Genomic DNA, 25,083 nt, shown 5'->3' on the forward strand with positions numbered 1-25,083 from the left:
GCCCCATGTATCTATTTTCTCAAAATACTTATTTTTATCACTAGCCCTGTATGAAGTTTTTTTGCAAATGGAAGAATAAACCCCAAACGAATTAGCCCAGGATGTTTTGTATCTACAGCCATGCCTTGACATACAAGGCTGCCAAGCTCCTCATGTCCCACAGTGCAGTAAGATTTATTTTTCTAACTTAAAGTTGTTTACCTTAGTTGCTGCCCAGTCCATCCAACCTTCAGCACAAGGGTTTACATTAATGAGAACTAATCCCTCTACCATGTCCGCATGGTTTAACTGCAAAAGAGAAGATCTAAAATTCATCAGATATCCTTTGCTGCTCAACAGTCAGCAAAAAAATTAAATTAACAAATTATGTCATAGGGAAGAAAGTGGTAGGTCTAGTTTTATCTTGCAAAAAAGAAGCATATGTATGGAAAAAAAATCATTAGAGTAATTCAACTGAGCAGCTGGAGAACATTAGGATTTAACTTTTTCTCCACCCTCAGTTTAAATAGAGAACTCCCATTATAAAAACCTTCTGCAAATTAACTGGGTAGAGCCCAGGCCTTAAAATGGAAAATCTGGGTCTTCTGGATTAGCTATCCTGCAGATTGTGGTATTTCACTTAAAAGCCTGGCTTGCATACTTAACTGGGCACAGCAGAACAGGAATTCTCCATGCACTCTACGAGGACAAAAACATGTAAGGGAAATCAGGTTTGAGGCTTTAAGGAAGCTCCACAAAACTTACAGCAAATCTGGTTAAAATGTAAGCACCAGCTCCAGTTCCCATTCCTATGATGGTCTTCAGCCTGCACAGCAATAAAACAGAACAGACAAATGAGGAAGGGTGCTGAAAATAAATTACACCAGTGGCCTTCCTCTTTCACATGCCAACGTGTATCTACAGAAGGGTGGGCTCAGCTTGGGCAAGCTGTGGACCCTCAGCAATGTCAGTGGCCCCAGCAATATTTGCAGGACCCTGCTCCTCATGCACTGCAGGGCAGCAGCAATCCTCACTTATCTTTAAGTAAATATACTGAGCAACCACAGCATTGTTCTATCCTGGGAGGAAATGATTCATCTCTGCCAGAAAAATTCACAAGATACAGACCTGAAATCTGCAGCCTAAATACAAAGTTACCCCTTCCCCAGGCTCCCCCTGCCCTCCCCATCAGTGCTATCCAACTGGGGCACTGGTTCCTCTCTGACAGGAGGCTGGCAGGGAAACATCTCCTGCTATCCATTCACTGGGGTGATGAAGTTTAAACTTCATAACCAAACAGGGCAGAGACAAACCAAATATTTGCATTAACTGAAATGAGTTTTAAAGCATCACCTTCAAGTTTGTAGAAAATACATGGACGGGAAGGCTAGACAAAACCACTGAGAAAAACAGAATATTCAATGCTTTTAGGATAATACCCGAGGATAGTTTTGATTCTCATTAGCAATATTAAATGAAGATTTTGCAAATACACTCTAGTTTAATTGATTTTCAAGGTAGTGATGTTATTGATCACATCTTTTTGCATAGTGCAACAGAACTGATGACCCTGTGCCTGACATTAGGCAGTTCAAAAAGTACACATTACCTCACTACCCCCTTAGGGAAACTAGTCCACAATACTGTAAGAGCTGGTTATAACTGTGCAATGTCTAAACTAGGGAGATGGTCCAGCCTGAGCTTTCCAAAGCTGTCTAGCTCTGAATGCCAAGTTTTCTCTACTTGTTCTAAAAACCCCTTGGACGTGTCTACCTGCCCTCTCCCCACTGTGTACCAGGAACATGAGCTCCACAGAAAAGGAACCTTTCCTTAGCTACAGCTCCTGCTAAATCTGAGCTTTAAGGCAGAACAAATCCCCAAACATGGTGGGTAGACAACCCAAGAACACTGCCACTAGGTCTTACAACACTGGTAACCTGGCATCTGTACTTGGTAGTAGAAGAGGCTCAGGGAGGTCAGACTGACCCCCCCTAAAACACTCAAGCCACAGAAGCAAAACAGTAAAATGTCTTCAGATGGGACTGTGCTTTTTTTGTCCCCCTGCTTAACCACACAGGAAAACGTGGGTTGTTACAGTGGGAAGAACAGATTGTCTGTGCCCTGCCCCTGTGAGGGCGATGCACAGAATACTGGAGGAAGCCCCTAAATTAAGCACATGGGATTTCTCCTAAGTTGCTTCCTGTTTAAAAATAAACAGACATTTCAAAAAGGGCCAAAAAATAAGCTCTTTCAGAAACCAAGGCAAAAGCAATCCATCTACAACAGAGGAATCCAAAACAACCACAAGTGTAGTTCTAGCAAACAAAATGCCAGACAGCCAAGCCAAAGCAAATGTCTTCTCTTTCAGTGGGTCACATAGAGAGAATGAGAAAGATAAGCAAACAATTCTTCACTCACCCAAACTGTTTCAGGATTCCAGGAATCATTTCTGCCAGCTGATCCATGGAGGGATACACATACCTAAAACAAGCATGTTTTTCAGGAGTTACTACACCACATCCACCAGTATACACTATTTAGAGAGACAGATCACTGTCTACCAAATGTGGTCATCATGAAATCATTGAGTGCTTGAGCTGAATTTAAATCAGGAGCAAGCACAAGTAATCTTGCAGAAATATGAGCATAATATATATATTTATGTTACAGAACAATAGACATCTAAGAACAAAACAGACCACAATAAATCTTTCCCAAGGAAAGTTAGCATTCAGAAGTTATAAAAAAGTTTGAACAAGAGAGATGAGTTTCCAGTCACATTCACTATGTTTGCATTTCTAATCCACCACAAAAAAGTTTCCAAGTATTGCATAATCAGAGACTACAGAAATGAGTTCTAGATATTTGCAAAAAACTTAAACACATATTTTTAGGGACACGAACATTTACTGTAGAATAAATGAGAACAGCTTTCCATTAAAATTGATGGAGAAAATGAAGGCATAAGAAAGGCTATGAAGCTGATGAAGAAGGCTCTATAAAAACAGCTGTTTTTAATGCTCCCGGTCTTCTTAAAAGCAGAATTAAAACTGAGAGAAGAAGATTCTGAGCAAAATCTCTACTGAGTAGAATGTGGAAAAAAAAAAAAAATCTATGCACAGTAGTGCTGGAAGACATCTGTCCAGGATGTATTTAAACCTGTTTCCCATCAGAATTACACCTGATTATTCTCTAGTTTAGCCTCCAAAATATAACCAAACAAAAAACACTAAGGACTGTGAAACATTTTATTTTCTTAGTTTTTCTTGTTGGGAAATTAAACCTTAACATGACAAAAGCTGGTATCATTGCAACAGCTTTGGTCTGGGAGACTTTATTGCAGCCTTTCGGTACTCAAAGGAGACCTATAAGAAAGATGAGGATAAACTTTTCAGCGGGGCCAGTTCTGATAAGGGGTAATGATTTTAAATTAAAAGAGGGTAGATTTAAATTAGATCTAAGGAAAGTCTTTTTCCAATGAAGGTGGTAAACCCTGAAACAGGGTTGCCCATAGAGGTGGTGGATGCAAACATTCAAGATCAGGCTGGGCAGGGCTCTGAGCAGTCTGATCAAGTTGTCCCTGCTCACTGCAGAGGGTGACTGGACTAGGCAACCTTCAAGTTTCCCTTCCAAACCAAACCATGATCCTATGACTTAATTTGGGCATGCTGGTCTAGTTGAAGGGCAGGTAGAGATAACACATCTTACAAGGCCATCACGATTTTATCAAGTCTTTGCTAGCCACAGATCATGATAGTTGCCCTCTGCAGCTGACAAGTCAAGCATTAACACTTGTTCAGGACATGAGGGCTAAGGCACTTAAAAGCTCATGATTTAAACAAATGCAAAGACAGGGGGACTGAAATAGCTTTGTAGGCTGCTCTGATAGACAACTGGGCCATTGCAGCTCACAACAGCATCAGACCAGCTTAAAAATTAAGCAGGGAAACAGACTGGCTCATGCAGTAAGGGTACTTATAAGCTCCTTAATAGGTAGTTCTTACAGAACAACTGGTCCTTGCCTTGTATCCTCCCCTTGGCATGTTGGCTGTCCCCTTCCTCAGCCAAGCTGATTCTTGTCCAAGGGGCCTCTCAAGATAAACCTGTCTCACTTGACCTAAACAGGTAAAGCATTTTGGCAATGACAGTACTCATGGCACACAGTTTCCAAGAGCTACAGCATGGTACATGGCACAGTCAGGAGTACACAGCTACCTACAACCTTCTGTGAGGGTTTATCCCCTTGTTACTGCCCAAAAACCTGGATTTGCCAGGTAGGTTATCAACTTAACATCTACCATGCTGCCATTTCATAAAGACCACAGATTTACAAGAGATGCTAGAGGTTAATGCCTGTCTTGTTTATAATAATTTAGTTTTCATTTAGTAATTATATTCAGGATGTCATTACAAAACAAGCTAACTCAATATTTAAATTTACAAGAGGTCAAGGAACTGCTTTACAAGCAGTCTAACTATCAGAGCTAAAACACAAAATTGCAGCCCCAAAATCTACTGTGAACTGGCACAACAAAACAGAGCTCCCAGAACTCCAGTACTTTAGAAACAGTGTCAGGATTTAAGTTCAAAAGCCAACTACTGTGCTTGGTGCAAGTACTTTTCAATGAAATTGCAGATCAAGACTTTTTCCAAAGAAAGGCTAACGAGGATAGCATGGGGGCTGTTTCCTTGGCTACTCACCCAGTCTGGAAAGATGGTGCTCCATCCTGCTGACCAGGGGCATCCACATGGCAGACTGCAAAGTGCTGGGTGATCTCCTGCATATCCTCAAAGTTGAAGAGAGGATTGAAGCAAGTTTTATCTTGAGAAGGAAAAGAAAATATGAAATAATTAGGCTGAAGGAAATGCTAAGTTTGCAGCTACAAAAATAATTTATTAATCTATCCTGTAGGTTAAAGCAAGGTTGAATAAATCAGGTCATCTAAGGTTTTCCATCTTATTTTTGTATCTACTAGAAGTATTTGCTTGGTATACCTCATTCCTCAAAAATTATTCTTTATGCAAAGTTAAAATACTAACAAAATTTAGCCAGGAGTATTCATCCCAGTTTTTGTCTCAGATTAAATTATCCATTCCCTTGTCTGTTATCTTTTTTCCTTTAATTCTGTCAAGACAAACGGAGGAAAAAAAATATTCAAGGCTAAGATTGTGACTTGTGCTTTTGCCCAAATATTACAAGTTAAACATGTGACCCACTGCTGCAGATGGCTCAAGACAAAGGCATCTTTTTGGGACACTCAGTGCTGTAGGCTCCAAGGCTTGAGGTGAGCTAATTTCTGATTTTTAAGCAATATTAATACAGGGAAAAGATTAGCATCTTTTTCTTCTGGCATGAAAAGCACCATCTTTGAGATGCCTAGAAAATGGTCCAATACTCTGTGTGCTTCTGAATGTCCTCACACATCACACATGCAAAATCTTGGCAGAATATAAAATACTGCTAGCTCAAATCAACTTTAAAAGATGCAAGTCCAGAACAACTTTGTAACTATGGAAAAGGGTTTAATTTAAAAATTAAGTTCCAGATTTTCTGTCCTGATTCACTGAAAATCAAAATTAAAGACACTTCCATGAAACACAGGTAAGAAATATTCTTTTCTTAATAGTAATATTCACCCCCTTGCAATAGCCAGCCTGTAGATCAGCAGATGTTTTTAAATATTGATAAGTGATTAAGAAACCATGAACAAATAGGACTGAAAAAAGAACAAACTAGAGCAGGTCTGGATATTAACTCATTATATGACAGATAAGATAAAAGATAAGATTTAAAGTATTTTTTCCTAATGCTGGCTAAGGTCACACAACCAGCACTCATTCATACTGACTTGACACATAATTCATAGAGACCCCAGCAGCACAAGGCTGCTTATCAGACAGGACCCCAAGCCCCAGCAGAGCTCTCTTTTCAGTCCTGTTGGCAATACACCATCAGCCTCCCCTTGAGATATTTTACAGCATTCATGCACAGTCACTGTGAACTAACAGATCTTTTGCCCCTTTAATTGAAGTATTCAAAATATTTACTGAGCAAGGATAAAAAAAAAAAAAAAAATCTGAGAATTACACTTGCACAGAGAAGAATTAGGTGCCACCTAACAGCTTCCAACACACACAAACAAGCAAGGACCAGGGAAGGGTTTCCTGAGCACTGCTGCTTCCACAGCTCTGGGTGTGGCAGTGCTGTCCCAGGAGCTGAGCTGTGAGTGGGGTGTACTCACGGTTCAGCCCAATGTCGTGGTAGGTGAGGATGGCCGGACGGTTCCCCCTGGGAGTGCCACACATGGTGACACGCACTGAGCCGTGCACGGTCTCCACATCTTGCTCCTGGGAGAGAGAAGAACAATCTGTCAGGATTGTCCAAGTGCTCCACAGCTGCTGCAGCAGACCCTGGATGGACCACGGGCACAGGTCCTGCCCCACCCCAGGGTCTGCTCTGCAATTCCATCCTGACACCCCCTGTCCTCGCCCAAGGAGGGGGCTCTGTGCTGATGTTTTACATCTGGCTGTCACCTCCTCCAGTCCACAGACAATTATAGAAGCACTCAAGATACTAGCTCTAACCAGATACTGAGGAAATAGTTAAACAGTTTTTAACCACATTAAAAGGCAGGATAACAAAACAAAGAAAACAGTTTTGTTGTAATGACACCTGGAATAACAGGAGTTTACAATTATGCTTCTCAATACTTGGAAAAGTACAAGTCACCATGATAAAATATTTCTAATTTCCAGGAAAAGAACTCTAGCTGAGAAAATAACCACTATTCCCCAAGGAAGGCAGCATTAAGTAGCTTGTATATGCTTATTTGCCATAAGGATTTATTACACTGTGAAGCCTTGTGATTGCAGTAGTCTCCTCCAATAAAATCAGCAGCCACATGTGTTTGTTTTATGGCTTGTGATGTACAGACTTGAACAGAAACCCAACTGCCTGAAGTTTGCTAATAGAACAAAATAACCACATCATTATTCTGGTGGTTATCAGAAATACAACATTAAGAAGTAATCTGCTATAACTTGGCATAACAGGAGTTTATACTGCTCACTGATCTTAAAGCCAAGGTCACCATTAACAAACCAAAGTCCCCCTGAGCAGCAACTTTTGAATCTCTAAGTTAGATGTTACCTACACAAAGGATGGAACAGTTTTTTGTTTCTTTTCCACTTGAACTTTAGATGGGTATAACAATTTGGTATTTTGCCAACACATATAAAGGCAATCACACCAACAGTTATTCCTGACACTTGTTTACAGTATGGTTACACTCACATAACAATCAAAGAATTCTATAGGCAGTAGCCAGTCCTTGCATCTCACCAGAATCCTTTATTTACTGCACAGGACACAGATATGATCCATGTCATTCAGTGCAGTGCACTGCCTGCTGCTGCAGGGCTTGCTTGACTTGTTCCATGCAGTAACACACAAAGTCCAAGTTAAATTCGAATCTATCAAAAATTATTCTGTAGAACTCAGGTGTACAGCCTCTGCAAAAATCTTTTTAAAAGGTTTGATTTCCTTTCACTATCTGAGGTAATAATTCAATCTAAATCTCAGCTCCATAATTTGATATAAGGAATGCACTGTACATTTTGTACACACTGCACAAATAAGGATTCTAGGCAACATCATTCTACATTTCATCTCTTTTCTTTTTAACTAGACAATGATATCAGTTTTAAGTTACATCTGAGGCAGTGAATTAAGCTCTAGCCCCCTTGTACATAGAACAAGTTAAGCTCTCTGAACTATATTCCATCAAAACTCTAATTTTCAGCTTCTATATCTCCTTATAGCCTCATTCTTCTGCATACTCACTGCATTACTTATCAGGTAAGCTGTATCTTCCACATCTAGGACCATCCTTAGGCAAAACAGGGTGACAAATCCAGCGAGTCAAACAGAGGACGGGTGGCAGGTTTTTACTTTGCCCCAGCAGGAACTGGGTTATATAGACAAGCTGCTCTCCTACATAGGCTTATGACTCCCATAATGCCCAGCTGGGGAAACCAAAACAGACTAATTCACGAGTATGTCACTCTTAAATAGGATTTGAGCCAGGTTTGACCAGGGGAAGAATGTGCTCAACAGAGGTCAGACATCAAAGATGAACTAAGTCCTTGCCACACAATGTGCAAAGTGCCAAATTTCAAACCTGGGATTTAGCACAGTCTTTCATGCTGCTGTTTCCATCAGATTTTGATAATTTCAGATTCATTTCACATTTTGTTATCTGAAGTGCTGAAACACCTCACACTTATGCTAAATTAAATCAAAATTGAGATCTTTCTTAAAAGTTGGGATTAAAGTTTGCAGTAAATGCAAAAGACTGAAAAATTAGTGTTAAATCACAATGATTCTGAAAAAAAACCCAAGGTCTTTTAAATATTTGATATCCTGTATTTCCATAGTAGATAGGCAACATTTAGTTTAAATGATTCCTACATCACCAGTCTAATGTCACTAAGTTCAGCATTTGGCAGAAGATATGGTATTTTACATTATACATTGGGTACATCAATAGCATACTATTAAAACATAATTATAGAAAGGCTTAGGTTGGAGGGAATATTAAAGGTCATATAATTTCAACTCCCTGCTGTAGATAGGGGTGCCACCCACTAAATCAGATTGCTCAAGGCCCCAGTAACATTCTATATTATTAATATATATTTGGGTACTGTCATTATACAATACTCCTGAAGAGATTTGCAGTGCCAGTAAATAGCAATTATTAATAGCTGAAATTAATGATGGTAATTAATATTTTCCACATTTTATTCTCTTATGCTTAGCTAATTAAAAAAATAATAGTTTGGCAACCTTAGCACTGTAATGAGAATAAGCATTATTGTGTAACACATCTCCTGCTGAGTGTGGAATATTGAAATTTTCTCCTCAGTTAGAGACTATTAGGCATTTCATACAATCAAATTTCTATTTCAAGAGCTTTCCAGTAACAACAGTGAAAATCCAGAACCTGTTTTCTTTGTAGGATTGTTCTCCATGCATGAAAGAAAAAGTCTGTTCATGGTAGATAGAACCAAACCCTTGAACCTGCACATCCCACTAACAGCCACAGATAACTCTTCCTGAACTGGAAACCTGAGTCTAGTTCAAATTCAGTGTCAACTAAAAATACTTCAGAGACAACAGGTGACCATGCTCCCAGTAACTGGCAAAGCACAGTTTAACAATTGGCTCAATTCCTCATTATTGCCACAGTGAGACTCTCTAATTCAATAGGGTTGTGCTATTTTCCTGTAGCACAAATTCTTAATGGGAAATGCACACAAGGTTCTAAAAAACAATCAATTCAAACTAGTTTGTTTGGTGACATCAACTACTTCACATCCCTATTGATCCTATTAAAGATCAAGAGATTTGTCTACGTGATGTAGGGATGGATGTTTTCAAAATGCAGAGCACTGAAAACAGATGGCAGCACATCCCAATCAACATCAACATTATAGTAAGAAGCTCTTCACCAACTGATTTGTATTAAAACACTATCTTGGAAAAAAATCCAAGGTACACTAATCCGATAGAAGGATAAAGACAAACACACCATCTGTTCACATCTCTTACTTTAACAGAGGTGCATTCTTATCTCAGTGCACTAAACACACACAAAAATACTTCCAATACATGCAATTTAAGGGAGGCTGTCTGAGTTTGGAGGAGCTGGTAGACTCTAAAATAGATTTTATTTTTGCTTCAAGTGACCTTTCAATTTTTTCATGAGGTTAGAAGGGTAAGACAATTTGTTATCACACGGGAGGGCTCATTTATTCCTTCCCCTCTCTACCCTGCGCAAGTGAGACATGGATTGACAAGCATGTTTATGAACAAGTTGTTTTCTGAAGTACAGAATATGCACCCAAAATATCTCAGATATCTAAAAAGGAAAACTACACACACACTGCACGTTGTGCTAAATACGTCATGTTTTATATTGTAACTAAAATACTGCATTCCATCAAGATTATTTTAAAGCTTTCAAATGTACTTAATCCTCAATTACAATCTCATGCTTTTATTTTAATTCATATTATGACTGTTAAATACACCTCCCTTCTCTTTCCTTAGAACTGTGGGAAAAGCTTCAGAGCTCTTAAAGAAGATTTAAATAGCTTTTAAATTGCTAGGAGATAGTATATTTTAAATTCGTATTACTTAAGAACTTTATTATAGTAATATCTGCATAAACTATTTTTTTCACTTTTCTTTTTCAGTTTCTTTGAGATCAAAAATATCTAAGCTTCTAATGTGCTATTTCAAAATTGAGTTTCAAACCCCCTTTGCCCTGAAGTTCTTTAGCATTTTCTCCCTAGCTGTTTTTACTCTAAAACAGAATTTCAATTTATCTTATGCTTGCTTTTTCCTAAAACCCCAATGCCCACACGCCCACTTTTTTTTTTTTTTGTTAACATTTCTATTCTAAATTAGCAATATTAAGAAAAAGGTTCCCCAAATCAAGTTGGGAGTCAGTTACATTAATAAGGGTGACGACTTCAGATGTAAATGTAAGTGACCCTGCTAAGGTGGAAGCCAAGAACAAAAACTTTGCTGCAGGAACTGACGCAGGTTATTGCGACAGCTCTGCCCAGGGATTCTTCCTAGTCCGATTAGCACTGGGTCACCCTGCTCTGCTGAGTACAAAACCACAGCCACCCCCAGCCCTTTCCTTCAGCGTCCCAAAGGATGAGGAAATCCTCACAGCAACGCCCCAAACTGTGTCCACCCTGCCAGGGAGCATCCCAGCCCTCCTGCCACGTGCAGCAGGGATTCGTCTCCCCTCCTCATCTCAGCTCTTCCCTTCTCCCCGAGCAGGAGCGGGAAGCAAAGCAGAAGAGGATTTTTCGTGCCTATGGATACAGACAGCCAGAGCCATGAACTGCAAGGGACAACCTCATCTCTGCCCCCTACAGCTGCCACTCGGCTCCAAGTTGTGCTGAGTTCCTGAGAAAGCAGAGTTCTGATGGACTGAAACAGAGCTGGGAGGATGAATGTGCACAGTGATCAGTTCCCTTGGCTCCAAAGCTACTGAGCTAGAGAATACACATACATAAAACTGGAAATGCAATTAAAATGTGCTTGGCATGAAGACAGCAAAGCCATCCAGGGCACAGTGCCCTGCACTGGTTTATCATCAATTATCCTAAAACAGGTTTGGCCAGGAACACTCCCGTTCTTGAGACACAGGAGACCTTTACTTCAATTTTCAGGTGGGTGCCACAGACAGACATAGTAACAGACAAATTGCTGACTAGAGGCAGCTCAGAGCTGTCAGTTCTTTCATCTCTTGTCTTGGCCATCCCCTGGTAACTTCACAAAGATTTTCCTCCAGAGAATAAGCATGCACATGTCTTGCAACATGTGCTTTCATAAGGGCAATATACTCTATGCAGTGGCTTACTTTAAAAATGGAAAGCTATGTTTAACTCCAGTCTGTCTAGAACTGCATGTGAAGTAAGAATCTATTTTTTTCCAAATCTGAGTAACTAGGTAAAATTTACTCTTAGAAGGAAAACGCCTCACAGACAGTTCTTTTCACTACTGGCAGAAACAAAGTCATTAACTGAACAGTGCTTAACTTGTTCCCAGCAGGATGGAGGAGCTTGCAGTGGATATGGTGGACACTCACATCCATACACAGGCATTAAATAAGAAGCTCCATCCTGCCAAACACCAATAATTTCCTTCCCTGGCCAGGTCCATCCTCTTCCCGAGTAGTTCATGAGAGAGATTGCTCACTAAGAGCACACTTCAGCTTTAGACTCAGTCCTGAGTGACCTGGGTCCTCTATGGACACACATGAGCTTCTCTAGTGAAGTAAGCAATCAAATACCTCACACCAGTTCCAAAGCACTTTTTCCACAAATCAACCACAAAAGGACTTAAAGAAACAGGGAGGGTAGTTGTGGTTTTAAGGACCAAAGCTAAGTCTCCTTTGCAGTCACAATTCTTAAAATGCTCTTCCACATTTTTCCTGAACTGGAACAACTAAAGATTAAACTCTTAACAAAGATAGATCATTAAAAAAAAAGTAAGAGCTGGCAGAACAGGGCTAAATGACAAGAACCACTGTTCTGGATTAGTGACAGTTAATCCAAAACATGGAGAGTAAAAAAAGCAAAAAGGCTTAGAGAATTTGATCTTGCAAGTTAAAAAAAAAAAATCTATATATACACATGGTTTACAAACCAAGCAATTTATTCCAATAATAGAAATGAAATATGGGTCACTTCTGCATTCTTAATCAAAATACTGTAGTATTCTTGTTAGCAGACTTAATCTGGGATTCAATTTATTTAGACCAAGTGATCAATCTGGAGCCAAACAGAAAGCTTCTCCCATGCTGTGCACAGTCCTGCAAGAAGCTGTATGGTGACATTCTTAACTTACATTTATCAAGACTTCAGGCAGATTTCATTAGAAAAAAAGCTGGGGGAAGATGCAGGATTAGTGTAAACTACAGATTTGCTATAAAGAATCATTGAAAGATGAGAAAAAGACATCTAAGACAGCTGTCTCACTTGGTTTCCAAGGAAAGGACTTAATTTGTGCTCAATTTTTTAAGCAATTGGCACATGATTGAATAAAAATATACACAGATGGGTGCTAGTAAAGTGCAACATGCAATAAAGTAGAGAAGGGTTTTATTTCCTTCAAGGACCTGAACAGACATCAGAACAATTTAATTGCTTTTCCTAGTTCTGCAGTCTGCTTCCATTTCTACACACCTCGATAAAAATGACACACCCAGTGAGCCTCTTTTCCCAGTACATAATCCTTGTCCTCAGCAGTGGGAAAACACCTCTCACACAGCTCATCAAGGCAGGTACACCCTCGCTGATCTCCATCCCAGCTCAATCCACCCTGGCTCCTGCAGCTTTGCAATTCCTTAGTCTCAGCTAAGAACCAGCAAGGACAAACTTGTCAGTCAAGAGCCCAAATAGCAATAAAACAAGGAGAGTGACCAAGTTATCTCTCAAAAGCATGACACTCAGGGAAACCGAAGGACCACCATGTGACCTACTGATGTGCTATCAACTTGTGTGCTCCGTCTCTAAATAAAAAAATAGAAATACCATCACTCCTATTACTGACAATACTGATTCCCTAGCACCTTCCACCACCCCACAGGCTACAGGAATATTTTGGAAAATTTCAACAGCATAATGGGATGCATCTAGAGGAATGTTTCCTCTGAGGAAGTGCATGCACACTGCTAATGAAAGCAAATTAACTGGGAAAAGTGTGTGTCCATGTGGGAGGGGAATATATTGTTTTCACTACCACTGCTGAAGATTCTCATTCTCTTAGCAAGAATAGAACTGCTTGCAAACCAGCCACCCCCTTTGACTGAAACTTTCTCAGCTCCAGTGTGAAAAGGCCCCCTGTGGTCCCCTTCACATGGCTACAGCACAGCCCCATTCAGACCCCTCTCCCACAGTAACAGCATTCCTGGCAAGCAGGCAGTCCTTGCTGGTCATATCTTGCTGTTTTCTCAAATGTCAATTCAATCTCCCCTCGTGCAAAAAGAAAAAAAAAAGGAAAAAAGAAAGAATAATAGCTTTACTTGCCTGAACATCGAAATCTGGAAGGAGGCGAGTGATAGCCTGTGAAGAGATTTGAAAGCATTAATGGAAGTAACTTGCAGCTATGGAAATCTAGGCTTGAATATGTGTTCTAGCCCCCAAGTTGTGCAGCTGGGAGCTCTCTCTCTGCATTCAATGAAAGCTCTTCTGATGAGCATCAAAATTCACCCAAGAGCTTATAAACCCACTAATCTTCATGGAGAAATGAAAGCAGTAAAATATTAGATTACAGACCAGCAAAATGAAGGACAAAAGCTGGTGCATCCTCATTTATTGTTAAATCTCTGAGCAATACACTCAAGGAGCAGTAAAACTGAATTCTTTTGCATTACTTATTGTCACCTTGAGACAGCCTCAGTCCTGCCTAGGATGGGAAGTCTCTGCTCAAGAATGCTCTGAACACTTGCAACTCAGTTAAGCAGTCACGACTGGGACTTGGTTACATGATATGGAAGGTGGGAAGGGTCTTATTCTGGCAAAATTAGTCTTTGCAGTGTTTGGGAGGCTGGCTGGACACAGAGAAGTCCATTCCAACCTGTCACCTGCCATGGCTGCTGCTGACAATCTCCTGCACCTGCCGAGGGTCTCCATCAGGAAAGGAGTTAGGTGACGACCTCTCCACCTCCAAAAGCCTACAAGGCTTATAGCTTCAAAGGGGAAAAGGTCTCATAGTTACCTCCTTTTTTTTTAAGGGAGAAGAAAGAAGTCAAACTCTTATTTCCACTGCAGGGCTGAAAACAGAGGGGAGAGCAGCCAAGAACACACTTTATGAGGCAAAGTGCAAAAGAGGCCAAAGCTTGAAAAATAATATTGAGATAAAAAGGGAAGCTTAGAATCCTGGCAAGGAAGTATCTCAGGCTCAGAAGCCCAGATAAATTAAGGACAGATGTCAGAAGCACCATAGCTGCTTTCTTAGGGACCCTCAAAGCACTGCAGTACAACCTGTAATTCTCACAGCTGTGACTTTTAGGCAATTAGGCACAGTCCTGGACATGCAAGCAACTACCTAAGATCTAACTGAGCAGAAATAATTTTGCACAGCCTGTGCTTTAGACAATAGGCTGTGCAATTGTGCAATTACTCTTACTGTATTGCTGGTCTCACGACCTTTTAAACAGCATTTCAGCCACTGCTTTTCCAGTGGGACCCAGAGCTGAAAGGAATAAGTATATTTGGCATCTGAACCAACAGCATATGAAATAAGGGTGATCTCTGCTCAGGAACAAAGACTTGGCTGTATCAGAATCCCAAGCACAACAAACCAGAACAACTCCAGAGGGCCTCACCCAATAACCCACTCAAAACCAGCTCCACTGTTCATCTCAATATATGCTGAGCATCCTTCAGGGCAACATTTTCCTCTTTCTAAAAATACATTAAGATCTTTCATCTATGTTAAAATGGCCACAGAGGAAAATCAAACTGTACCCTAGTTTCCCCCATACATATAAAATTTAAGGTAACATCATGAACAAAAGCATATAGGGCTCACTGTCAAGATTCCAACTTTTGACCTATGTGCTACCAAAATCCAGGAAGTTAATCAGTATTTTAAGCTATTTCTGAACTTTGAAATAAAGACATTTCAGTACCAACAGGACTTCTGCCTAAAATCTCCTTTGCTTTGGTAGTTCTGAACAATATGGGCATTAAAAAGGGGCTTAGTTTCTGAAAAGTTTGAGTGCTGCATTCAGTGGTATCCAAACAAGCTCTGCTTTCATGCAATGTCCTTGGCAAAGGAGCTGTGTTTGAAGTTTCTCTAGCCATTTCACTGCAGTCACAAGTGGAAATTATTTTCTGAAGTGTTTACATAAAAGAGGGAGGGAATAAAAAAGAAAATAGTAGATAGAGCAATGAATCCTAGTGTATAATACCAGAAAAAACCCAACAGTTATGTATATAATTGTCAAGAAAAAATGTCATTAGGAACAAGAGAAAAATTGTAGTTTTGTTTCAAGAAAATGTTGAGGTGTTTCTTCACATATTAACAGTGGGTTTTTTTTTTTGCCATGAACATACCAAAGCACAGAGTATGGCTACCACTGAAGAATCAGTCACTGAATCCAGATGCTGTTGGTAGATTTTGGTTTTTTTTAACAAAGTCCAATAAAGAGTGAAAAGTATAACAAAGTTTTTTTTAAAAAAAAAGCTAGGATGTTTCTGTGCTGCAGTTCCAGTGACTGCAACAGGCTGTGGGCTGCACACACCCAGCTCATGGCTCAGTGCACTCAGAGAGGACAAGAGAGAGCTCAGCCGTGCCCAAAGGAAATGTAAAAACTCTCTGTGAGAGGCACCTGACAGAGCAAACTCTGTGTTTGCATTGAGGAGTGTGTAGCTATAAATGTACATGAGATTGCCCAACTGGCATCATTTGATGCAGCTAAAGACACCCAGAGCTGTCATTATTCAAAGAATAAAGTGTCACCATCATATTAAAAGAACAAAATCAAACAACAAATAATTAGGGTCAGTTTTGCATTATTAAAAAACCCAAATGAACTATTCTTATTCTATCTCCAATTTTTCTTTTCTTCCATAAAATATGTTCAAATAATGTTCAATAATCCAAAAACATGTGCAGTTCCAAAAGCAGTCCTGACAGAAAACATGTAAGTTCTAAAAAGCTTTAAAATAATTACCTCCTCCTTCTCCACCAGAGGTTTCACCTCTGCAAGGTAAGCATCCTGGAACTCTGTTGACATGGTCAGTAGCTGATATCTGCAAAGAAGAAAAGAGATTTGTTCTCAGCTTGCATCAAAGATTAAATACAGGAACAAGTAAAGATCCTGCTCCACCCAGCCCCCACAATGACCCACTCTTTCAGGTTATAGTTTATAACCTTCTTGCAGAAGTCTTTTAAATCTCTTGTAAAATGCCTCTCTGGTTTATTTATACACACACTCCTGCACAATATGAGATTAAAGAAATATTAAGGCTGCAAGATCAAACAGAAGTTTGGCAGCTTCAAAGCAGGGAATGCTGAAGGAAACAGGGCAGGGACAACAGAGAGAACCATGGAAACTGTCATCCCACGGGTGAAAGAGAGCATAGCCAAACCTACATGACTACCTACTGAAATTTGCTTGAACCATTGTTTCTGAAAACTTTCAGTGTACACAAGGCTCCCTCACTATTCCCCAGATTTTTACAGTGAGAAAAATCAAACTGGACACACATTAGCATCACTTTATCATCAGATAGATGTGCTCCATTGTTCAGGACAGGTGAAAATCAGATACTCCTTTAAGTGGACACCAACAAGGTTCATGCAATAATGCTATTTTCAAAACTGCCAAAGGAAGGAACAAGGCTGCTGTATCCTGCTCTTGGACAGGACTGGCATTGTGATGTCCAACACTCAGCTGCAGGAAGCTTAACTGGGAACAGACACAGCAAACCCTAGGAGAGGTTTGCCAAGGCAAACAGTCACAGGTCATAGCTCAGCACCTTCTGCATTGGTCCACAGTGGGAGCCAAGAGCAGCATCTTCTCATTGTCCTGACAAAGATAAGGTACCAGAGTCAGAGGGCTGTTCCTGAAGCTCTAATGAATGACTAGAAACAGCTCTCAAAAGAGATCCTATAACAGCTGCAGCAGTAAATACACAACTCAAAGTCTTTTCATTACATATCCTTTAGCCTGCTGGAGAAATGCATATCATGTGGGGTTTGGGCATCTTTAATAAATCCCCAATTTTGTCTATCTACACAATTATAAAACAAATGAAATATTTACTTTTCAAGAAAACTTTAGAACAGTCTCAAGTAAAGCATATGAGTAAGTGTACTCAAAGCAAGCCAAAAGCCTGAAACATATTTAGGAATTATTGATTAAGTGTAACTGAACACATTTTAATTATTTTCTGAAGATAAGCAATAGAACTACAGAACACAATAAACATTGATTCTTTAAAGCATGATTCCTCATCTCCCGACTTAAATCTGATTTAAGCCCATCATGCTGTTTACATAGAAGACCTGATGGCTCAAGAAGGGCTGTGAAGCCCCAGGAGCATCCAGACAGTGGCAGCAGCATTATTTTTTACTCTGCCCCATTGGGTTAACTTGATGCACTTGTCCCTGGGCAAAGATGCTCTGATGACAGTTTGCAGGACAGCTGGATGCTGCAGAAAGCTACAGAGGGGCACAATCAGACTAAAAGAGCTAATGCTGGAAAACCATGGGTGTCCATTCACATTCAAATAGCTTTGGATTTTAGGAATTCTTATTGCTAGCTATGCAACTGGGGAGATTTTTGGTAAATATTAGACTGGATTTTAAGTTTAGAGAAATTTTTCATTAATATTTCACACCACCAGTTGAGGCATGAAGAGAGAACCAAAACTAATCCCACTTCCAGTGCTTTGTACTTCAAATTTACAAGATGACATCAGACGTACTTAATCAGGAGACTCAAGTGACTCTGATTCAGTTTTTTCTCCAGGTTTTCCACTGTGCTTTGCCCATTACAAATTTTAATAAAAAAGAATAAACAGAAAAAAAATTTGCAAAATTTTGGGAAACTGCAAGTGACATTTTAGCAAACATTACATGTTTTTGTGATTACAGCCATCTATGCAGTCTGCCATTCTACACAGTGAGCCATTGGGCATGGCAGAGAGGAAAATAAATGCTGTTGCAATATTTGCAGAACAAAATATTAATATGCAATTGCACCTACACATTTTTTTTTAATTCAGCAAGTTCTATTAAGACATGTACCTTAATATTACACCTAATTCTGCAATGGGATTAGAAGTGCAAGAGATCTTCCTATGGTTTGCCCATAGGTGAGGAGAGTAAGAAGCCAGGTCCCCTTGCAGTGCTCCAGTAAGAAGTGACTCAGGGAACAAAGCCACAGTCACTGTTTGTGGAATAGAGATGTTTACATGGGGTACTTTCAGATTTTCAGGGACTCAGAGCATTGACTACAGATGAGTGAAAAAACTGTGCCAAAAAAGAACAAGATGGATGCTTTTTATAGCCTTAAAAACAATCCTGTTTTCATAATAGTTCAAAGTTGTTGCTCTATGGTTCCGAAAGAGCCGGCATTAGGAAGTGCTGACCAGCAGATTGCACGACTGACACCAAGTTTGCTGAACAAAAGCTCTATCGTCACCAAGTTCTCACTTTTGGAAAGATATCACATCTTGGAGCCACAATGTTTTTAGATCAGACATTGCCAAGGTCTGGGTTTTCCTTCTGTGCATCAGGAATACCTGAAACGTTCCTACCAAGCAGCAACCTTGCGTTAAGGCAGAATAACAACACGGTGTTTGTTCAGAAGAGCTGGCAAACAAAGCCCTGCTATCTGACAGCACCGTCAAAAACATCTTATTTTTTCCAAGGAGAAAGATGGGGAAGTGGTTTCGTACCACTCTTGTTCAGCACAAATTTTATACTTTCTAAATAGGTGCTTTGTGCTGCCCTCTGTGATGTGACAGGGCAGCTCAAAGCTAATGTATCTGCAGAACTCTCCTGAATAGATAACCATACAAGCATCCCTTTATACACATTTCAAAGCACTTGCCTCACAGATGCCTTACAAAGACAAAGTTCATTTATATCTGCAAGCAGTAGTGTAAAGTTGCCAACTTGGAAAAAAACAACTTTTTTTCATTCTGCTTGGCCAACTCAGCCTACTGAGAGGTCCCAAGCTCTCCTCTCCAGGACAAGCCACTTCCACCCAGTGGCCACCCACCACTCTGCACCTAGACACCTGTTTCAACTGCTGCTTAGTGGTTTAAGTTATAAAATAATTATACTTCTAAGAGAAAACGAAATGTTTAAGGCACTTCTGAGGTGACAAAATGCTTTAAAACTGATCTACCTTTGCCAAGTAGTAGGAAAGGCATCAGACTCTAGGAAGCAAGGGAGGTGTGGGGAAGGGTGAAGTCATCTGTACAATGCTGTGCTGACTAATTTAATTCAGAGGCTTTTCTATACCCCTTCCAGCCCAATCCTACTGCTCCAAAACCACTGCAGCACCTGTCATAACCAAGGCTAGTAGCACAGGAATCTCTATCAGAAGCCTGATTATTTTGATATTAAAAATTCAGAATAAATCCCCTCTCCCTCTGTATCATTGCTGGAGGGACAATCATTGCTGCAGCCTTGTTTTGGTAGCAGAAGGTGCAGAATAAATGTGCAGCCTGGCTTTGCATAAGAGATCCCAGCAAAGAGGCTAAGATTGACCCATCAGGCCATCCTCAGACCCCAGCAATGCTGCAATCATAAATACCAAACATTAGGTAATATGAACATGTGTGACCGAATTCCTTTCCAGCACAGAAGGAAAACAAGTTCCAAGATCTCCCCTTTCAAACTTCCTGTTTCTGAAGGCACATGCAGGGCTGTCCAAGCTTGTGCCATGAGGTGCATAATCAAACAATGGCCTCACACCCACAAAGGGCTTGGGGCACTGCTACCAGCTCTACAGAATTTCTCTGCCCTCACACCCAATTGTTTTTTATTTATGTGCTATCATAGAAAACAAAGAGCAACAAAAGGCTCCTGCTTGAACATTTCATAAAGAAGGCAATTTCCTCAAAATTGCTTGTTTAAACACGGCAGCAGATTCTTTTGAATACTGATGTGTAGAAGGGTAACCAGAGCACCTTGATGGCATTTTCATCTCTGCAGGCTGAGCAAGCAGGAGGGACAGCAATCACTTCGCATGTGGGATTAAATACTCATGACATCTAATGGTAAAGATGGAAATAATGGTGGGCACTAAGGGCCTCAGCTCCCAAGAAGTGGTGGTGTTCTCTTTGGAGAGAGAGGGACCATGTGAAACTTGTACTCCAGGACCACAGATGAAAGGTGTTTCCAAGGCAGTCACATCATCCCTTAAAAGCTGCAGGTGTCTTCAGCACTGTTACCAAAGAAGGTAGGATGGACAGGGGTGGCAGAGGTTTTGTCCACCTGTAGCAGCTCCCAGAACAATTATGCAAGGATGAGATGAGGATATAGTTAAAAATGTCTCAAAAGCTCTGAAAAAGTTGATTGGCAAATAACCACATCAAAAAAAAAAAACAAAAAAAAAAACCAAAGAACAAGCATCTCAGGCCTCTGACAATGAAGGAAAGTTGCTGTGATGCTCAAACAACCTCTGAGCCTTCCACAGTCAATTAGACCTCTTCCAGTCATTAACAGTAAATGCTGTAAACTTGTCTGACTGGCCTAACATAAACATGATTACTGCAAACTGGAGGGAAGCTTAAAAAAAACCCCTTGTCTCCACTAAGAGACTAAACAGAGATAAGCGGACATCAAGACAAGACAGTTCACAGCACCCATGTGAGGTTATGGGCCATAATGCATCTTTAAGTGCAGTTTACATCTCAGGTATTTTATAACAAAGTTGACAAATTTAATCTTCCTGTTTGTGAATCAAATGATTCATTTGCAAGCATCCAAACAGTTCAAGCATAAGCGTCTGCCCCCACTCTGCCCTGTTTAAACTACTCTTTGTTACAGGCATTGGTATCACGAGGTCCTTTGTGTACAGTTACTGCTTTTCTCTGACATCGTTCCACACAAATTATGAAAGAGGTTTTACAGCAACTCCTCCCCTTTTAAAAAAGGCAAATGACTTTTGACAGTTAAGTAGGATCTGAATAAACAGTTTGAGCAGGAAGTGTCAAAAGCTGAAGACACTCAACTACCTGGGCTCTCCAGGCTTCCTTAGCCTCTGGTTACACATTATCTCAATTTGCAACTATTAGTTAATAACCTGAGACAAAGGAAGTTTTCTTAAATAGCCTGAAGTTTCAAATGAGAAAAGTTCAGGAATCAAAGCATTAAATCCAATTATCAGGGAACTGAAACAGTTATGCTGCCTGGTGGTCTCCAGTTCATAGATGTCCTGGGAGCTGCTATCACCCAGCTCTCTTCAAGCACAGTAGTACACTGCTGGTACTCAAGTTCATTACTTTTTTTCCCCTAATCATTTTACTTTTATTTTCTTTCAACCCTCTTTGTGAGTTACTCCACCAGCATGTTTTCATGAAGGCTTTAGTTGAAAATGAGAGCTGGCATCCAAGAAAAGAAAACCAAATGTGGGTTGTTAGGAGGATAATGTAGCATAACAGTGATTTTATTTCAAGCCAAAAAACCAAGACGAGCCTTAAGTTTTAACCATTTTTAAGTTTACGCTTATGCTATGTGCTAATCAATCTGATTAGGAAATAAAAACCTTTCAGCCAAGAACTCGAGCCCTGTACCAAGTAACAGCTGGGTGAAGCCACAGGGAGACAGCTGCAGGGACAGAGCCAGCAGCTGACCCAGCACAAAGGCACAGCTGGGGGGCCACAGCATCTCCCCAGCCCCACTGGCCAGCAGCTGGGACACTCCTGCAGTGAGGGAGGAGATGTCCAGGCTCAGCTCCAGCCCACCTCCCCTGGCTTATTTTCACTCCTGCCACTGGCCCCAGTGCCCGCTGGACACAGCTCAGCTGTGGTCGCTCTGGGATCAGACCCAGCCTTGAAACTGGCAGCTCCTCAGACCAGGGCTGGTCACTGTCCACACGCAGGAACCACCCTGGCAGCTGCACAGGGATAGGAGCACCAAAACACAGGGAGCTGCAAGCAGCACTTCTGTCTACCCCACACATGTTGGGCAAGGAACTGTTGCAATCCAGCTTGCACAACTCTCTCTCTGTGGGATGAAGAATGTTCCTTAGAAAGCCTGAGGTCCTCCCATGTTTCAGGAACAGAAGCTGGCTGTGGGAAGGGTTGGTGAGTTGGCCAAAGGACATGTCTGCTGTCCCCATTGCTGCTTTGCTGGGCACCCCTGCTGTGTACCCCCTCCCAATAAAATGAGCAGCTATCTCTTCCTAGCTGGCAGAGAAATTGAAATATTTCAATGCCTTAGGGCTTTTTCCTATGGTAGCAATCCCTGATACTACCTACACTGTAACATCACAGCTCTGTGAGGGACAGATTACAAACCCTAACGCAGTTGTCAAAAGCTCATGGTTCTTTAGCATCTGACACCTGAAACTGCCCCAGGTCATACCTCTGTGACAAATGGTTCTGTCTGATAGTGCAGAGTAAGTGTTCAAGAACAGGCTGGATGGGGCTTTGAGCAGCCTGGCTTAGTGGAAGAAAGGTTAGAACTAGATCTTTAAAAAGACAGACTTGCCCATTCACATCGGTGCCAGTGTTGTGCTTTAGCTGTAACGGGCTCCAGCCATGGGTGGCAGCACTGGAGGGTGGAAAGGATGAACAGCCATCAGCTGCTTTCCCAGGCCTTGTTTCCTTACGCCCACTCCCCCAGCCAACCTGTCTCCTTCCACTGTCCCAGCACCCTCCTCTGCATCCATCCCACTGCTCCTTCCACTGAGCACCCACAAAGCTCTGAAACAAAGATTAAAGGTGATGCACTGACACAGGACCTGACACCTGCTCTGCACTAGGGTTTTGGGCTGGGCTTTGGGGGGCAGAGGAAATAACAGATCTTAATCCATCTCTGCTCCCTCATAAGTATTTCATAACATGGAAGAGACTGCTTCTGCCACAAAGATTACAGTCTAAACAGACAAGAAAAAAGCTATTGTTCTTGCAGCTCACCAGTGTCAGGACATGCTCCCTGCCCCCTCCTATTCTCATTCTGCCATGCTTTAATAGCTCAGAGCTGCTGCCCAGCTGCAGCCACTTCAACAAGTGGGTGGTTCTGTCAAAGTTAGAGACAAAAACACACTGAGATTATTCCAGAAGGGAGAGGCTCACAGTGTACTCAGATGAGGAATGTTGCCCAGCTCTTTAGGCTGCATCCTCACAAGAATATAGTGGATTCTTTGCATTTTCACATTGATGCTGCAATGATGAGGACTTAAGTTACAGAGCACCACAGCTAAGGTTGATGACATTTCTTAATTTGCATTTATTCATGAGGTTGCACTATACAGGTTGCAGCTTCTGAGTACACAAACAACTTGTTCTACCACCTATTAAAATTGCTTGGTCATTGGTATTACAAGTTCTCTTTCTAACCCCTGCCAAAATATCTGGGCTGAAGTTTTCCATGATGAGTGCATGAGAATTTCTGCTTGTTTGCTGAGGAGAAGAGTATAATTTATGGATATTATTCTGTTCCCATGCAAGGCCAGTTCCCTTTTCTAGGATGAACTTTAGCCTTCTAGAGCTTAAGCTGAACTCAAACTCTGCACAAATGGCCATTGTGTTAAGACACATCTTTCATTCTTCCCAAACAAGTCCCTTTATAAAATTACCCAAATTTAAGCATTTTCACATGCTGAATTACTTGGGACTACATCTGGGCAAAAATCTTCCACTGCCTGCGAGCATCAGCACCCAAATATACAATGTGATCTTCCCAAGAGCTGAACACACAGCCTGTATCACAACAGGTGGCACTGGTGAAGGAGTTTCTAAATCAGCACCATCCAGTACCAGAAGACTCCTTACTTCTCAAAACAAGCCCTTTCAAAATCCTTCAAAGTGGGCAACAGGCAATTCACCATCCTCAGCTGACTTATTTCAAAGCCTTACCCATCTACACTCCAGGTTAGCACCTATCACAGGCAAAGATCTTTGTTATCACTTTCCAGGCTGTGTTTACAAGAAGGGTTGGAGTTATACATGTCCAAGCTTCTATAGAGCATTGGGATTTTATGTAAAACTTCATAAAATTCGTAGTGTTGAACATAGGAAAAAATGCAATGCTCTTAAAACTGAATCATCTAGGAAAGGAAATGTAAAAGGTCATCATAAAATTCTGTAGTGCTACTACTGCATAATTAATCCCATAGCCCAAAATACCACAGTTTGTCCTAGGATAAAAATACATCTTTAATTTCGCAGGGATATGTTACAGTACATGCAAAGAATGTTTGGAGCACTCCAGAACTAGAGCAGCAGGAAAATGACATCATTAGTTTGACAAGGTGCACACAAGCTTCCTGAAGGAAGCAACCCAAAAACCCACAGCAAGAGCAATCTCTCCTTCCTTTAACAGTGCATTTCCCATCTGGATGTCTGTTTACTGTGTTCACAAATAAAAGTTCCTTTGAAAGTTGTATCCTACTTTTCTGATTGCTTTTCCATTACAGCTTATGCCTACCAGGAAACATTACCAGATATGACCACTTTTTTGTTTTGAATACCATTGCCTCCACCTACAGAGTCATCCTCATGTCATTAGAGTTTAAGAGCCTTATTAGTTTGTGCTTCCTAAAACTCAGAATTTCCTAAAGTCAGGTTGTAAGAGTGGTGAAATGGCAAGGACAGAAAAACCACACACACAAAAAATAAATGCAAGGAATGATTAAAGGAAATGGGAATATTTGTTTTGCAGTGAGCTGGGTTTTCATGCTGCAATAAGTCCTAAAGTTTGGTGTTTCCACTAATTTCTGCATCATCTCTACAGGTCTAACAGACTGGCCCTGCACATCCATGGTAGAAAATAAGCTGAAAAAGCTATACTTTTGAAGCTATACTTAGGTCAGGCAGGAA

General features: G+C 40.8%; 1 protein-coding gene across 1 annotated transcript in view; it reads right to left on the reverse strand.

The window, feature by feature from the left end:
* NDRG1 (N-myc downstream regulated 1) overlaps positions 1 to 25,083 on the reverse strand; it is a 39,470-nt gene that overhangs the window by 9,659 nt on the left and 4,728 nt on the right. The window contains exons 2-8 of the mRNA XM_014882129.2: positions 16,248 to 16,326; positions 13,594 to 13,629; positions 6,222 to 6,327; positions 4,681 to 4,801; positions 2,398 to 2,460; positions 745 to 805; positions 202 to 288 (exon numbers count right to left, since the gene is read on the reverse strand). Of these exons, the coding sequence (XP_014737615.2) occupies positions 202 to 288; positions 745 to 805; positions 2,398 to 2,460; positions 4,681 to 4,801; positions 6,222 to 6,327; positions 13,594 to 13,629; positions 16,248 to 16,326 (553 nt within the window). The remainder of the gene's footprint in view (positions 1 to 201; positions 289 to 744; positions 806 to 2,397; positions 2,461 to 4,680; positions 4,802 to 6,221; positions 6,328 to 13,593; positions 13,630 to 16,247; positions 16,327 to 25,083) is intronic.

The sequence above is a fragment of the Sturnus vulgaris genome, chromosome 1 (genome assembly GCF_052056855.1).
Source record: "Sturnus vulgaris isolate bStuVul1 chromosome 1, bStuVul1.hap1, whole genome shotgun sequence".
Taxonomy (NCBI): Eukaryota; Metazoa; Chordata; class Aves; order Passeriformes; family Sturnidae; genus Sturnus; species Sturnus vulgaris.